The sequence below is a fragment of the Babylonia areolata genome, chromosome 18, assembly GCF_041734735.1.
Source record: "Babylonia areolata isolate BAREFJ2019XMU chromosome 18, ASM4173473v1, whole genome shotgun sequence".
In the NCBI taxonomy this organism is placed as follows: domain Eukaryota; kingdom Metazoa; phylum Mollusca; class Gastropoda; order Neogastropoda; family Buccinidae; genus Babylonia; species Babylonia areolata.
The window spans coordinates 13,751,277-13,769,424 of record NC_134893.1 but is presented as its reverse complement, the minus strand read 5'-3'; the positions used below and the strand labels follow the sequence as shown (position 1 = coordinate 13,769,424).

Below are 18,148 nucleotides of genomic sequence, written 5' to 3'. Positions count from 1 at the left end.
TCAGAAACAACACACACACACACACACACACACACACACACACACACACATATATAAACACACAAAACACATGCACGCAGTAAATAGCTTGGCAAACCATGTGAACAATTGTGTCACTGGCTGAAAGTGACTCAAATGACTAGCTGTCCACAAACAGCAGTGCAGTGGGCCACACTTTGTACTAAGTTGCCATCACTCTAGACCTGATCATAGATACAGCACAGACAGTAGGGCTGATTGGCACTGAAAATGGCACATCACCCAAAGATTTACCAAAATGTATTGGACAGACAACACTACAACTGAAACAACAGAGCTGAAGAACACACAATAAAAACACTGACATCACCCACCACGATTCAGCAACTGAGCTGAAGGATTTATCACAAAAACTGTTCATAAAAGCTAATGGCACTTCTGATGATGCAACACAGACTCTAAAGCGTGTCCATGATACTAAGTGACCAACCTGAAAAGACTGTTGGCTGAAACTGATTCGAGAGGCTGAAAGCATGTTTTTGGAGCAAATCAGTAACAGTAACAGTTGAACAGTAACAATCCTGAAGGGTTGATCCCAAAACTGAAGACAGTACACAACAGCTGACAATACTGACTGTCCTGGATGGTGGGTGTGGTGTGTAGAAAACAACAACCAGTGAACAGCAAACGAGAATCAAATCAACCAGGATGTGGAGAGATCCTTGAGGGTTGCTTCACTAGCTCGTTCTCTTCCTTTCACAGAAACAAAATGTATGTCAAGTGGTAGTGTGCATGTGTGTACATGTGTTTGACTGGCATACTGAGTGGGTCCCAGCCCGTTATCTTTTTTTGTTTGTTTGTTTTTGCATTTTTATAGGACAGAGCAAGCATGTTTTGTGGCAAAAAACAAGTCCAGTTTCTTGTACTGTACTGTTGTGTAGTGTAGTGTGTAGAGTAGTGGAGTGTAGTTTAGTGTAGTATATCGCATAACCTTTCAGTCTGGACAGATTACATTCATGAAATCGAGTGTGCTTTCTGCAGTGCAATGCTACCCCTTTTTCTCCTGTGTATTTATTTTAGTATCAAAATGGATCTGGATTCTTTTTACAAAAAATTAGAACAGGCAGCTCAGTTGTTGCCATGGTTCTTTCACATATGCTAAATGCAGACTGCACATGGGAACTCAATATATCATCTCAGCTGAAAGACTAGCACTCTGGCCACCACTCACTATCTATTTGAAAAAAGCCTAGCCTGTGCATGAATAAAATCTAGGACCATAACTGCTTCACGGTCAGGCACTTTATCCACCAAGTCACAGATCCACAATACAGGGAAAATATATATCCAAAACCAAGAATAATTGCCTTTTAATTTCATATGTTTCTGTTCTTTCTTTTTTTCTTTTGACTCTCTCTGTCATCTCTACAGGTGAGTTTTTTTGCTGTAAAATCTCATTACCTGCCCTCCAAGAAGTCAAGTAAATGACATCTTAGCACATTCCGAAGTGAAGTTTTTTCTTTATATGCTGCCTTGTTCACATAATTCCTTGCATGACCATATAATCATATCCTGCTGTTTTGGCACCAAACTATTCTCAAGAGTGCTGTTAACTGGGAACATTTTAATAACCCTTTGAATACTAACATGGAATGCTGCAGGATCTTAAAATGTGCATTTTCATATCTCCTGTATGGATATATACACATGAAGAGAATCAAGGCACAGGCAGGTCTGCACATTAACCAACCAAGAAGATCAGAAAAATATCCATCCTTAATCTACCAGGCACTGCCAAAATTTGACTCTAAAGACCTCCCAAACCACTGAAATGTTTACATTGACCATAGCTATTTTCCACCTATTGTTTCAATCATTTGTAAGTCATATAATCTATGTCTATTATGGGTATTTTCAATTTACTTTAATCTGATAATCAACTGTCTGACCTTGACCCTTGACAAAAAGCCCCAACCCTGTCCTAGTGATATCAGCATGATATGTGCGTGCCCTGATAAACTGTGGGGCAATGTCCTCATTGTGACAATGGCCTGAACATGATGTGATTGTGGTCTGCACAGCCAGCGTTACTGAATGCCTGCGTATTATAACAGTCAGCCACTCAGCCCATGTTGCACTGCCAGTCAGCCATCACGGGACAAAAACATGTTCTGATTGGCACACAGTGTGGGGTGAGAATCACTTCAGTTCAGCAGCTATGTTTTATGATCCTGGTTCGGGGATCGGTCATCACATGAGACTATGTGTATTATTTACAGTCAGCTTATCCTGCACTGTTTGTTTTACACTGCTCTCAAACACACTTGATCCTCATCCCCCCCCCCTTCCCCCCAACACACACGCACTCTCTCTGCACCCCTTTTCCCCAGCCCCCTTTCGGAACAATAATACAATATTTTCTCTCTCTATCTCTCCCTCTTTCTGTATGTTTGAGGTGTGTCAGTATGTTGTGTGTACGAGTGTATGCTTATTGCTTCAGGATTATATTTTGTTTGCCAAAACCCACTGTGACCCACCTTGAGAGCAGACTGCAAAGATAAAGGGTTTGTTACACTAATCCCTGCTCCCTCTTTCTTCCTCTCTGCCTCCCTTTCACCTGCCTCTCCGCCACAACTAAACAGTTTCCGTACCCTCTTTTTAGGAATTAACCCCACCCCCACCCCATCCCTCAACTCCCATCAATCAGTGATGACAGGATGAAGATAAGCAGTCCTGTGTACAACTTGCGAGTGGTCAGGTATGTACTGGGGGAAAAGGGTGTAAGAGGGAGGAAGCAAGAACATTGCACAATCACCATCACAGTAAATTAAGTCCATCACACTGTAATACTAACAATAAAAACATGAACGTGTTATACAAATATACAAGTTTCAAATAAATATCTACCATTAAAACAAAATTTGGTTTCAAATTATCCAAATAAGGGATAGGTGAGGTTTATAGGAATGGAAAACATTCACAAATCTAACCACTCACACACAACAAACTCAGACATGACATCACAGTCACCATTTATTTAAAGAATATGCAACAAATTAAGTATGCCTAAAGTAGACTTGACATGATACTGTTTCAAACTGGGAATTTAACACTTATATGCTTATAATTATTTTTCCCCTTTCAAATTGTTAAATGTATGTAATTGTGTGCATGTATACAGTAAGGACACACACTGGTTAATACACCAGGTCATTAAGATCCCAGACATTACATCTAATTTTCTATAAAAATGATTAACCAAGATATCAATCCATAGTAGTCACATAGACATGTAACCTGAAAAATCCAACAACAACAACCAAAAAAAAAAAAGACAAAAATAACACCAATGAAGAAGGCATGTTGATGTGCCAAAGGGAAAAAAAGAGGTGCTCCATGACCTGCAAGCAATTGAGGTGGAAAGAAAACACCTACTCACACACACACACATACACAAACACTAACACTTACACACACACAAACACACACATGCACATTTGCACACACACACATACACACACACCCACACACACAGCAACAATGCAAAAATGAAAACAATTGAGCAGTGAAACAAATATTCCATTTAAAAGAAATACTTGGTGATTAAATCAATTTTTTAGCCACATAAAAGCAAAATGAGAATCACAGAAAATAAAATGTAAATCACTAAATGACAAAATGTGCAAATCACAGTTATTGTATACAAACAGCTGTGCTGTGTCGGTGCACAGAAGCATTTAAAACAGACAATGCTGTAGGAATAAAAGATTTTTTACAAATATTTTTCTTTCCAAATGGTATTTTATACCACCAGCCAGATGGGAGCAGTTCAAAACAGGAACAAAGAGGGTGAGAGCAGTCATCAGTAATTTGAACAGTCTTCTGCTTCAGTGCTTGGTGGTATAGATAAGCTAAGGAGAGCTGCTTAGTGCCAGTAATTTTACCAATGATGTACACGATACAAGCTAACCGTCCACTTTTTTTCATACCAAGAATTTTGTACCAAAGAATGTTATCAAACATTAAAATGCTTTTAATAAGATTTCAGTATATATTCTGCAGTATCTCTGGTCTGACATTAAATGATCTTAGCTTCCTCAGCAGGTATAAACATTGATGGGCCATTTTGACAATCATATCTGTGTTCTCATTAAAAGAAAGCTTGTTGCCAACTACTGTACCTGAATATTCAATACATGACACAACTTCCACGTCATCATTATTTAGTGTTAGACAGGAACAAAATTGTTATCTGTCTTTCTTCCATCTATTGTTAATTCTTTTGTCAAACTTTCATTCATTTCTAAGTAATTGTATTTACACCATCCATTAAGAACAGAAATCTGATTAAAATATGTGGCTAAATAGTCCTCATCTTTTGAAAGTCACACCAGAGCCAATATATTGTCTGCAAAGTTAAAAAGAGATGTAAAAATAGCCTGACAATGACATCTCATATGATCAGTGTAGATGGAAAACAGTGGGGGAGAAAGGACACACCCCTGTGTTGAATGCAATCTCATCTGATGGACAGTCATTAACAGAAACACACTGTGGTCTGTCCTTTACAAAATCATAAATCCAGGGAACAACATTAGAATTCACATTCATTCCAATTAAGCAATGGATAAGACGCTGGAGAGATCTACGAATAAAACCCTAACTCAGGCCTTTGAGTTGGTGCAAGTGTGCATGTCGCCAAATGCACATGATTGTATGAAAATTTCCATTAACCTTCGCTGGCTGTTGCTTTTGACTACACACGGAAGCTCATGTGGGTCGTCCACGACCCGTACTTTTTAAAGAGACAAAAACCTGTATATTCCTCCAAAGCTTGTGTGGGTCATGCACGACCCATACTTTGTAAAGAGACAAAAACCTATATATTCCTCCAAAGCTTATAACAAAATATAGAAAAGGAAAACATATCGTAACAACTGATTACACACACATGCACTCGCACACGCACACATGGACTCACACAAACACATACACTCAGAAGAAACATATGCTCATGCATTCACACATACGCACATACACACACACACACACTCACACACACACACACACACACACACACACTCACACACACGCACACGCAACTGATCACACACACAAATGCATAACACCACATGCACATACATACAAACCCTACTTATGCACACAGAGATAGATAGACAGAGAGAGAGACTGAGACAGACAGAGAGAGACTGAGACAGAGACAGACAGACAGCGAGGCAGAGAGAGAGAGAGAGATGACTCATAGCATCCTATACATGCACAATCAAAGATATTCAGTCACACAGGTACATGCTGTGAGAGAAAGGGATGGAAAGAGGTTATAGCTGAAGACAGGCGAAAGGGACGGGGGGGGGGGGGGGGGGGGGGGGGGGGGGGGGGGGGGTAGTGGGAGAGTAGTGGGGTAGTGAGGCTATTGAAAGTGAAACTTCTTTATTTTCCTTCACTAATTGCAAACTAAACCTTCTGAAATCACTATTAAAAGGGTATGGGTCGTGCATGACCCACACGAGCTTTCAAGGGGTGACCACGTTTTTTTCCTCTTTAAAAAGCATGGGTCATACACGACTCACACAAGCGTCCGTGTGTAGTTAAAACGCCACCTTTAATTACTCATTAACTAATTAATGAATTTTTTTCATTTTTTGAAAAAAGTTGGCCTTTTAGGTGTAGGAGGTATTTCTGAAATTTCGTAGAAAAATATTAAGAACTGGCTGAGATATTTGCGTTTTTGTACCCTTCTGGGTTGTGTACGACCCACGATAGTCAGCAAAGGTTAAATTGAATATCAATGCAGATATGCAAGAGTGAAAGTTTCCAAATATGCATCATACATAAATGCATATGCAAGTACTAAAGTTTCTAGATATGTACTGCATAAGTAATACAAAAGAGTGAAAGTTTCCTGGTATACAGTGCTTATGAAAGTGTAGAAGTTTCCTAGTATGCATCAAGCAAAAGTGTGTATGCAAGTATGAAAGTTTCCAAGCATTATTTGCATAACAGCAAACAGAAATGTAGAAGTTTTCAAGTAAATATTAAACAATAGGGCATTTATAGCAAGCGTGAAGTTTCTGAGTATCCATTTATCTGCTTTCTCTATCTGAATGTAGCTGTGTTCTGTGTCTAACACTCATAGTCAACTGCAAATCACCCTTGCATTGATTTACATTGATGTTCTATTTTTAACAGTCCCCACATGGAACGCCTCCTCATCCACATCAGTAAGTGCAACTCCTTCAATGGAATTTCTGACACCTCTCACTGGCACACCACACAAACACACAAAAATATTTTTTTGTACCAACACTCACTGTCTGCCTAACCCGCTCTTTATGATTTGAGGATGAGATTTGTATTTGTATTTCTTTTTATCACAACAGATTTCTCTGTGTGAAATTCGGGCTGCTCTCCCCAGGGAGAGCTCATCACTACACTACAGCACCACCCATTTTTTTGTATTTTTTCCTGCGTGCAGTTTTATTTGTTTTTCCTATCGAAGTGGATTTTTCTACAGAATTTTGCCAGGAACAACCCTTTTGTTGCCGTGGGTTCTTTTACGTGCTCTAAGTGCATGCTGCACACGGGACCTTGGTTTATCATCTCATCCAAATGACTAGCATCCAGACCACCACTCAAGGTCTAGTGAAGGGGGAGAAAATATTGGCAGCTGAGCTGTGATTTGAACCAGCGCGCTCAGATTCTCTCGCTTCCTAGGCGGACCCGTTACCTCTAGGCCATCACTCCACTCCAGATATATTCAGCCCAAATATTTTCATAATTCATGTCGCTTTAAACTTAATTTCCTTGTGTCCTCTAGGAATGAGATTGTACTATCTAATCTTGTATTCTAGGTTTACAAAAAATGTGCAGCTTGGATTACAAAAGTGAGATTAACCTTTCTTTAAAGAAAACATTATCCAGATTCACTTGTGTAATTCTTGTATGATTGCATCTTTCAGTAAAGGGTTCGCCCTCAATCTGAATGAAACATTTTGCAGTCACAATCGCATCGCATTTTGTCTGACCTGCTTGGATTGCTGTGTGAATGGAACGGGTTCAGGCACAGGCTCAGGACCTGTGTCACCACTCAGATAATACAAAGCTGTGGCCGTGGTCACTGCCCCAAGTGTCACTATGCTGGCGCCCACCAGCTTCGTCTTCTCCATGATGAGCTCCGTCTACAATCAAAACCATCACATCTCACCCTTATCACACTGAATGACTGGTACATGAATGTTGGTCATGCATATATGCACAGCACACACGTACTGCTGTTAAACTCTGTGAAAATATTTTTAAATGACAATGAAAATATATGAGAATTTTTCTTGATATTCCAAACATGTTTTCATCATGTGTCCACCATCAAAACTGCTTTTGAAAGTTGTCTTCTTTCATACACTTGTGATTCGTTCTTTTCAGTAGGTATGTTATATTCATGTAGGCTGACAATTGTAAAGACCTTTTTGTCACTAAACATATGCAGAAGATTGAATGCACACATTTAAAAAAAAATGTAATCCATGTCAACAGTTTGCTGGGTTACACCAACCAGAAAAGAAAAGCAAACTGATGATGTTTATACATAAAAATGGTGAGGAAGAATAACTCATTTACAAAATAATTTAGAACACACACACACACACACACACACACACACACACACAAAGGCATTAAGCAAACATTCAGCACAAATTCTCTCATAAGAACAAGAGCTTAAATCCATGTGCCTCTACATTCATCGTGTCTGCACAGCTGCCAATATCCAATTTGACCACAAAAGTGAAATGAAATATGATTCTTGTTCAACACAAACAGCATTCCTTTCTTAAGGGTGCTGGCAAAGCAAACACAACCTAGGCTAAGCTCGAAACTTCGGATGAAATATATATATCTCTCTCTCTCTTAAGGATCCCACAATCTTTCATATACAAGGTCTACCTTCTTGCTGCAGTGTGAGAGCACAGGCAGAGCTATGCTAACACCTTATCCGTACTGCTGACTATGCCAAACAAACGGGCAGTATCAACCCAGTCCAAAAAAGTTGACCCTGATTAATTATGCAACCTGCCACTCGATGGATCATGGCCATTGACCTCGTCCACGGGTCCAGAAGTGATATGTATACATGGCTGGGTTCAGACATGTGAAGGACGCCCACCCTGTGGCCCAGACATAATACTGATAACTAGTCACACACCCAGGCCCATAGGCCTGGTGAGTGGTCTCAGAGGTGAACCACATTGGCTAACAGTTCCAACATTTATACCAACATGTGATCACTGCTTTCCTCACCTCTTGCCAAAGCAGTAATGCTGTTCAGTGTAAATTCCACAGCACTGAACATATGAAATTTTAATTTGAAAATAATTGTTTTCATATTGTATAAGCAAAAAAGAATTAACTGAAGGTCATTTCTACATTGTTTTAGAAATTGAACGTCAGTTCTGTTGTCATAATCAAAAGATCACACTACAGACAGAGAAGCAATTTCAATAAAGTAAATTTTTTTTCAAATACAAAAAAACTTTTTTCAAATTTCTCTATGTCCTCCATCCACTTATTTTGAACAAGCTGTAGTGTGTTCACACTTGTACAAACTAAAACACTCAAGAGAGACAGAAACAGAGCAAGAACAATAAATGGATTCTTTTATCCCCCTTGTATATTTTTTTCCTTTTTGGTATTAGGAAATGGGCAAGCACACAAAAGAGGTTGTTTGACATCAGCTTGAAACACACACACACACACATACACACACACACCGCATCTCCATCTCTCTCTCTGCAGTGAAATAAAAAGGACACTGATCAGCAGGGGAAAAAATTAACCAGCAGTCTGTACACCAAAAAAAAGAAAAAAAGCCTTTGCAACACTAAGTATTGTGGCTGTGTTCCACAAGTATTAAAGTGATGAAAAGATGAATGAAAAATGACAAAATTTGTTGACGTGTGTACATGCGTGTGTGTGTGTGTGTGTGTGTGTGTGTGTGTGTGTGTGTGTGTGTGTGTGTGTGTGTGTGTGTGTGTGTGTGTGTGTGTGTGTGTGCACATAACTTTCAAACCCCAAAGCTATGGACTGCAGTATGAAACTGAAAGACATAATTGTCAAAAACTTCAGAAATCCTGGGGGGTGGAGTGAAAACGAAAGAGAACTGAAATATATGAATATTTAGTGTGTCCTGCACACACACACATACACACACACACAGAGAGAAAATAACTTAATTGCACCTCATCCCTTTCACTCACTATCAAACATCTACACACTCCACCGTCATCAAACACCAGGATGCCTAGCAGACCTTTTTTTCTGTGTGTGCCATGCCGAGCAAAATCGAAAGTGCATGACATACAGTGTACAACAATACAGCACAAATACATGTCTTATCATGAGCAGTATACACTGATACTGATACATGTCTGTATGTGTGTATGTGTGTGTGCCTGAAATTTGACTGGATGACACAGGAAACAAATGATGAGCGCGAAGTGGCAGCCGTCAGTCAGCTCTACCCAGGTAGGCAGCCTGTTGTGCAAACGACCCCGTGTTTGTAAAGCATTTAGAGCTTGGTCTCTGACCAAGGATAGGCGCTATATAAGTATCCATATCAATCAATTAATCAATACTGCAATGAAGAGGTTAAAGGAAGTCTATAAAGCATGTTATCAAGGAAAGAGTAACTTCAGTTACAAGTGGTCTCAACCAATCAAAACTATAAGTACATGTGATAGGCTGAATAAGATTGCACACAAATAGGACAAAGATACATGTACAGATACAAATATAACAGACTCCCTTTTCTTACTCAAAAACACATTTCACATTATATTCCAGAATTTGTGCAGCCTTTTACTGTGGCTATGGCTGAACTTTCCTACTGTTGTGATCAAGCTCTGCCATCAAAACATTTCTGGCATGACAGATCAAATATTCGCTCATATTTGTATTTATTTTACAGTGATCTTTAAGGTAAATTGTTTTTCAAAAAATGTTAAAGAAGAACAAGAAATACAATAACCCTACTATATTTCCTTATTTTATTGTGTGGTCCACAGTAAACCCACAAGGCTCTACCAGAAATAGAACCAGCTCACAAAACTCCAAATGGAAATCTGAAACTATCTCTGAGCTGTCATATGGCATGTTTAGATATTAATTTAATATTGGGTTTTTTAACTGCTGTAGATGAACAAAACACTGAATGGGAAGATATGTAAAACCAATTTGTGTACACACACACACACACACATATATATATACAAATATATGTTTATTGTAGCCAACAGAGTGCTTGGATGGATATATATATATATATATATGTATATGTATACCCATCCAAGCACTCAGATGGCTACAATAACCATAGTTCAACTCACAGCACATGCTGTTAAGTGGATGACAATTTTACAACAGTGATGGTGTCCAAACATTGATCTGTTGATGTAATTTGAGTGGTGCAACACAAATTTGAATATGAAATGAAAGTGGTTGGCGTCTGGCAGGTCAGTCTTCACATAGTGTTGCTTTCAAACACATGCTCAGTGTCGCACACAGTCAGCTGCCTCACATTCTGCTACACTGTCTTCTCATTTTCCTATCTTCTTTCTCATCATCTTCTCTTCTTCATAACTATTGTAGAAATAAGACAACAGAAAACCCTTTTTGTGACTGGCCTCTATATGCCCATGGCCTGTGTGATGGGCTTTCTATCCTTTCTCTTTCACTATCCTGTTAATTCAGTAATTCTTTTGTAAACCCTTTTTTTTAATATACCACTTGGTTCATGGTTACACAAGTGGTATTGCTAACAAGATATACTGATCCAAGGGATTGATCCAAAATTGTTCTTTTTAATGTTTCAATCCTCTTATCCAAAATTTAAACATAAATAAACCAACCCTTACCACTCAAAGGTTCATTACATTTATATATATATATATATATATATATATATATACATACATACATACATACATAGAGTGTATACATACATGAATGTATACATGTATGCTTGCATAATGGTGAAGAGGAGGTGTATGCCACACAAGGAAGAATGAAGTAAGCATATGCCTCCTAATCACCTTCATACACATACATATATACATAAATACATACATAGATACATAGTGCATGCATGCTTGCATACACACACACACACACACACACACACACACACACACGCACGAACACACACACACCAGACATATATACATTAACTCTGCTAATACTTAGTTTTAACTTTGTCACATACTTAATTTTCAACTCTACTACTACTACTACTACTACTACTACTACTACACACACACACACACAGTACAATAAAACCCAACTTCATTCTTCCTAATGTGGTATCATGTGTAAGTGTGTGTGTGTAATGGTGATGATTAGGCATGATGCTGCATTGAAAAATGTGTGTGTGTGTGTGTGTGTGTGTGTAAGTGTGTGTGTGTGTGTGTGTGTAGGCAGGATGCCACATGAGCTGAGAATGAATTGCTGGGTTTTATTGTACTTGTTCAGTAATCACTTTACCTTTACTTATAGGTCTTTATTTCTTTACCTTAGCTTTGCTTTTCAGTAATTAAGTCAATTAACCTCAAATTAATTTTGGTTTTAAATTGCCCTGTCTTTTGCGCACTTTTAGTTGTTAGTCATATTTAAGTCAAAAACATCTGAGTCATGTCAACGAGTTTCTTGAATCCTTAAGAGATGCTTTCCTCATTCAGAAAGTTACACAGCCAACAAGACAAAGGAAACAACTAAGACCTGCTTTAGATGACTTAGTTTTAGTTAATGATGATCACTTTGTAGCCGGGTTGGCTACAATCTTCGTTGGGCCAGCTTAGCAGACGACTTTTGTGACAAGCCGAAGGTTACCAAGGAAGTTTGTAAATCAGTCACAAGTTATCTCCCTTTACAGGGAACCGTATGATTTTTCATCAATTTGTTAAATCATAAACACTTCCTTATAGATGAGATCATAGTTTTTATTTTATTGGACTTCAGAAAGATCATACTTCTCAACTGTAATGATATCATTTGGCCAGAAAGCCTATAACTCTTTTAAAACTAATATTTATGTGAATGAGTTTTGGCGCGATCTTCGAAATCCACTCTGTTGAAACATACAAAATACCTTCGTTTTCTATAAATCGATATAGTTGCCGTGGAATCTAGATTGTACATTAAAATGTAAATGATTAAGCTTTCTCTTCGTGTACTGCTTACCGTGTACACCTAAGTTATAGGCATGCGATGGTACGAAATGTCTGACAGCATTTCGGCTCCACAGAACTCTCTCTTCTTCAAGCCATTGGAATTCGTCAGTGCCGATTTGAGCTAACTATGTTTTTACAATACTTAGACATTTTTATAGCGTGTCTTGCAGATGTTTGCATTTCTGTTATCAATCTGATTAGTATCATACATGTATAATTGTGCTGTAGTTGGTTTAAACGAAGTATTTCATTGTCGATCACGAGTGCCAAAAGCACCACCAAGGTTCCGACACGGGAGCTGTCCGTTGAGTTTTCTCTTGAATTTTGACATAAAAAATCTTTACTCTAGAAGCAGATTCTATAGATGATTTTTATATAGTTGGAAATTCAGGATTTTCTGTTACTTAACTGTTGCAATTATATTACATATCGCGACGTTTTAATTGTTGTAATATACAAAATGATACATGAACTCGTTAAAAGCTCGTTCATTCAGTGACTCTTTTTGTTAACAGTTTTTAACTACATTATTTTTGAAGAAAAATGGTTTAGCTTAAAATGCTCGTCTCTTGCAGTTTTGTGTGATATATAATATGTCTATGTTAGTTCCCCGAGCCGAAAGTCAGAAGCCGCTAAATTTGGTCAAACAAATACAAGCTTTGCCCCTCAAGGCTCGCGGAGGGCCGGTTAAGTCGCTTCGCGGCGCTGGCTTTGCGGTTCGGCGGAGCAGAATATAAGGAGTGAGCGAGTGCTAGACAGAGAACTTTCCTGGTCTGGAAGAATGAAAGAATAAAAGTAGAAAACCAGAGCACTGCCTTCCCGAGTCTACCTTGCATGGCTGCAACTCTCTTCTGCTAACACCTTATACCTGACTTCACCTTCTCTAACACCACCTTATCACCCCATCACAACTTAATATAAGATATTATACACATGGACCCCCCTTGAGAAGAGTGACCACAACATATTGACATTTGACTTATATGTGTCAAGAGTAAAGACTTTTCAAAAAAGAAAATATAAGTATGACCTTAATAAAGGAAATTATGACTTGATAAGGGAGAAAATTAGTCAGTTTGACTTCTCCGTGCTGGGAAACAAAGATATAAAAGTAACATGATCCACAATTTAAAAAAAAAAAAAAAAATCTTGTGATGAAAACATGCATACCATCAGTCTCATCTCAAGCAGACAGAAATACAAACCTCTTATGGATGACAAGAGAAGTGACTAAAAGTGCGGAAAAAAAACCCACAAATTGTACAATATATTTTTACAAACTGAACAAGGACATGACTATGAGGTACATCGACAACCACAAAATGGAAACAAAAGGTATGGATAATTACACATGAAATACAAGAAAGTGAGAAACAAATGCAATAAAGAGATAAAGAAAGCAAAGAAAGCACAAGGACCAGACAAAATACCACCAAGGGAATTCAAAGAGATAGCAAGAGAATTGTTTTACCCAGTGACATTATTGAACAATAGGTCATGAGAATCAGTTGTTCTCAAAGATTGGAAAAAAGCTGATGTCACAGCAATTTTTAAGAAAGGGTCTAGGTCTGAGCCAAGAAACTATCAACCAGTCAAACTTGTATCACATGCAAAATTCTAGAATCCTTTGTAAGGGATGCCATTATTTCACACATAGGTACAAATAATATGTATGCTAAGCGCCAACATGTCAGAGAAACATTATTAGCTGACATAGATACCAGTGTAAATAACAATGGAACGTACTGAGTGAATGAATAGATGGTCAATATATCCCAAAATCAAAATGTAAAAAAAACCCAAAAAAAACCCACACTGGATAATCAAAAACGCAAGGCATTAACAAGGAAAAATAAACAGATAAATAAATGAATGGATAAATAAATAAATAAAACATATAAGAATTTTGTAACTATTGAGACATGTCAATATACCAATCTCGGTCATACTGCTACTCGAAATGAGTGCTACAAAGAAACAAGGAAAGGTAAAAGAAAGGAAAATTGCTCCAGCGAATCTAAAATTCACCCGAAACCATTTTGAAAGTATGTTTGGGAAAGGACAAAGATACACTGATAGATGAAGATGTTAACAATGCACAGAAGCGATCGAGACTTTTAATAACTTCTTTTCTTTCTAGTGGTTGGAGGGCAAGCGATGTCACTGCATGGTCACTCTCTTGTGTTGAGACCTACTGCGTGGAGTGTGCCAAGACGGGTCACGGCAGTTACGTTGAATTTCATATTTCAATGTGTTTCTGCTACACGGCTGCAGACATGGGTCGGACGTGGTGGGAGCTGCTGAAGTGGTGACCAAAATTTAATGGGACCCTTGTAGTAAAGGCGGCTTATTGGTCACAATTTATGTTCTGTAAAGCTGTCGTTTAATGTGCGGCCAGTCTCGCTCTAATCAACTGGGTTGCAAGCAGAGAGACCTACTCACGCGTGATTCCCCCCCCCCCCCCCCTGCCCACTGGCAGGCTGAAGCCTGGAAAAAATTTTCTGCCCAGACCGAAGCCAGACGGAAGCCTGAATTTTTTTTTTCCGGCCCAGACGTACCGAACGAAGCCTGAAAATACTATGCAGGCTAAAAAAACAAAAAAAAACAACAACCCCCGCCCAAAAAAACAAAACAAAAACAACACAAACAAACAAAAAACCCCCACACAAACAAACAAAAAAACAACAACAAACAAACAAACAAAAAAAACACTGAAAAAAAAAAATTACTATTATTATTTTCTAAAGACTTATTTGGAAGAGAGTAATGGCGAATTTGGAGAAAATCAAGAAGCAGACAAAAAAGGCCCCGGGGGGATTTACCTATAACACACTGAAAGCATAGTTTTAGAACAAGACCCCACTGACACCCATACTGAACATTCTCACAGGATGGACCCTCCGAAAACGGACTATGGTGGTCAGTGACTGCAGTATCCAGCATCAGTAGCAAAAGATCTAATAATGGAGAAAACAAAGTATAATGCATCAGAGTAAAACAAAAGTCAATTTTAGTTTTATTCAAAGCAAAAGACAAATCACATTATTTTTGTTATGAAAACAAACTATAGTAAAATTCTGTATCGTGTTAAGAAAAATGCAAGTGTCACTCTCAACTGTCCATTAACAACACTTCTTGCAAAGCTGGAGCTTTTGAGGAAAGAAATCGATACCCGTCGAAGAATGTGCCTTTCGCACGCGCGCACGTGTGTGTGTACGTGCGCGCATGCGCCGTGTGTACTTATGCGTGTGTGTGCATGCGTAAAATGCTTTCAATGCAAGCCTCGATCTGTGTGTGTGTGTGTGTGTGTGTCAGTGTGAGTGTGTGTGTGTGCCAGTGTGTGCGCGCACGCGCATGTGTGTACGTGTGTGTGTGACGGTGTGTGAGTGTGTGTGTGTACACCCGTAGAAGCGTGTCAATGGTGTGTGTGTGTGTGTGTGTGTGTGTGTGTGTGGTGTGCCGCGTCAGTGTGCACTGTCGTGCCATGCGTATATGTTTGTGTGTGCACATGTCTGTGTATGTATGTGAGCAATGGTCAGACGTGTACGTGTTTGTGTGTCAAACTGTGTATCACAGCCATTATGTGTGCGGGTGTCTCACTGCATCACTGTGCGTGTGTGCGTTCATCAAGTTCTTTAGCTAGAGGTTAGCGTCTTTTCACTATCCGGCAGTGATATTAGACGTTGTGTGTGTGTGTGTGTGTGTGTGTGTGTGCGCGCCGTCAGTGCGAGCGCGTGCAGTGCGTGCGTGCGTCAGTGTGTGATCATAAACAACGGCGATACTGAGTGAAATGAACCGACGTCCAAATGGACATAGGTCACGTCGCACGCGCGCCGTTTGAATGACCCGCCAAAACATAATACACCCTGCAGGGATAAACCGCGCCGGCGTTGAATCTCCGTACGGAACGTCACTGAGGTACCATAATAGATCCAGTCTGACTTAAACAACGTATATTGACTACAGGTATGCCGAAATACAGCCGCATCATCGACTGACGTATTCACAGCAACAGTGGCTGAATATACACAGTAAAATACTCACACTTTTAAACGACAATTGACGTCAAATGCTTAAAAAGTTTATCTTTAGTGACGAATTCTTCAGTGACGAACATGTGCGCCACTTCTTTGCATTTGCTCTGTGAGTGTGTGTGTGGTGTGTGTGTGTGTGTGTGGTGTGTGTGTGTGTGTGTGAGTGATCGGATTCGCGGTCAGTAAATCGTAGATTTTTCTTTACCGCGGCCGTATATAAGGGCTTGAATCGTAGAAACGGTACGGCGGACGAATAGAACTATCAGGCCGCAAGCCTGTAAACCAGTCTCAAAGTCAATTGCTACTGACAACTGAGTTTTTGTAACAATTGCAACAACATAATTCAGTGTTGCGAAAAGTGACAATGTTTGGGCAGCCCGGCCAACTGGAGAGTTAAAGCAACTTGAAGATCACTGGGCAGTGGTGATGGTGACTACGAGTCACGCGCGCGCGCACGTGTGTGTGTAGTGTGTGTGTGCGCGCGCACCCCTCCCCCGTTTCCCCCACCCACCCCTTTATCACCATCCATCGTACGGCATTTGTCTTGAGATACACTGAACAGCACGGTAGCATCGCAACAGCCGTTGTCGGCGTTATCACATTTAAATTTCATACTCCCCACCCATTTACCCTCTCTACGGTTTCGCACAAACCTAAGGAACGGTATCCAGGGCTTTTCAAAAGGTGTTGCCAATAAACGATTGCTAAACGATCTGTTTTCCTTTTATCAAGAGAGAGAGAGAGAGTGTGTGTGTTTGTGCGCGGAATCGCGCCGGCGCCACTGAGGGAGTGTTTCTTTTTGTGTGTTTTTTTCAGGCACGTAGAAGCGCGGTATCAAGTGATAAATTTCTTTGATAATGGAAGCTTGGGTTGTCAGGTCTGGGACTCAGTATTCTTGTAATTTTTCGTCAAAAAGACTTTACCAATTTTATGCTGTCACAAAATATGTTTGGTGAACGCACTTTTCATCGCCAGAGAGCGATTCGCAATGTGTTTATCTCCAACATGATAGTTTTCAAGACATCGATGCACGCGCAAGTAAACGACACACTGATTTTGACAATTCTGAATTTGAGTACTTCTCTGGCATTTCTTTTCAGTTCGAATTTCGTCACATATAAAATGACGTCACTGAACATAAACATGACAGAGAAATCAGTGAGAGCGACCAGGGAACACAAATTTATACATGCCGGAAACTACCAAAACAACATTTCCACATGCCGGAAACTAATGGGCTACATATTCTATTTTTATAACTGGCCGGAAACTACAAAAACATATCTCTAAGCCGGAAAATAGCAAAACAAAATCGCTCCATGCCAGAAATTACCCAAAGTCAAGATGTTCTGTGCCGGATTTCAGGCATCAGCCACAGACGATACATTCAACTGCTCCCCTTTTCCTCATCTCAACTCTACTTTCATTTCCTTTCTTCGCTCATCCAACTCCCACACCACCTTTTTCCCCACCCATCCCGGCCCCTCCAGCCCCTGCGGCGCTCCACCTTCCTTCTCCCACATGTAACTCATGCCCATGGGGGCCTGATCACTATTTACTTCTCCGTTCATCCTTGCCTTCCTTTTATGATTAATACCTATGATTTTTCTTAAGCTTTGCCGTCACCTCCACTGCCATTTCCAACAACCACAGACCCTGGAGACAAACATATGGTCTGAAATGTTGGGCGCCTCTCATAAAAAAATCTTATGTTGCAACGCACATGTTTTACTACTTTATCCATTTGTGAACCATGGTTTGGATTTCCCTAGGCTTATCCGTAGGACCTCTCTTGCTGTTTCTCCGGACATCACTTGGTTGTCAACCTCCTTTGTCTTCCCTTCCGTGGTTACTTTTTGACGTCTTTTTTGTTCATTGGTCAGCCGCCTGTTTGCC

The 18,148-nt window shown here is 39.6% G+C and overlaps 1 protein-coding gene across 2 annotated transcripts in view; it reads right to left on the bottom strand.

Moving 5' to 3' along the window:
* The window catches only part of LOC143292486 (long-chain-fatty-acid--CoA ligase 5-like), an 85,698-nt gene extending 67,582 nt beyond the window's left edge, over nt 1-18,116 (bottom strand). Inside the window, exons 1-2 of one of the 2 annotated variants that reach the window (XM_076602817.1) lie at nt 17,976-18,116; nt 7,026-7,178 (exon numbers count right to left, since the gene is read on the bottom strand). In XM_076602817.1, coding sequence (XP_076458932.1) covers nt 7,026-7,178; nt 17,976-17,996 — 174 coding nt within the window. In that variant the 5' untranslated portion in view covers nt 17,997-18,116. Of the gene's footprint in view, nt 1-469; nt 703-7,025; nt 7,179-17,975 lie in introns of those variants that run through there. The other variant, XM_076602818.1, reaches the window with a different exon arrangement.
* Nucleotides 18,117-18,148: the final 32 nt, after the last annotated feature.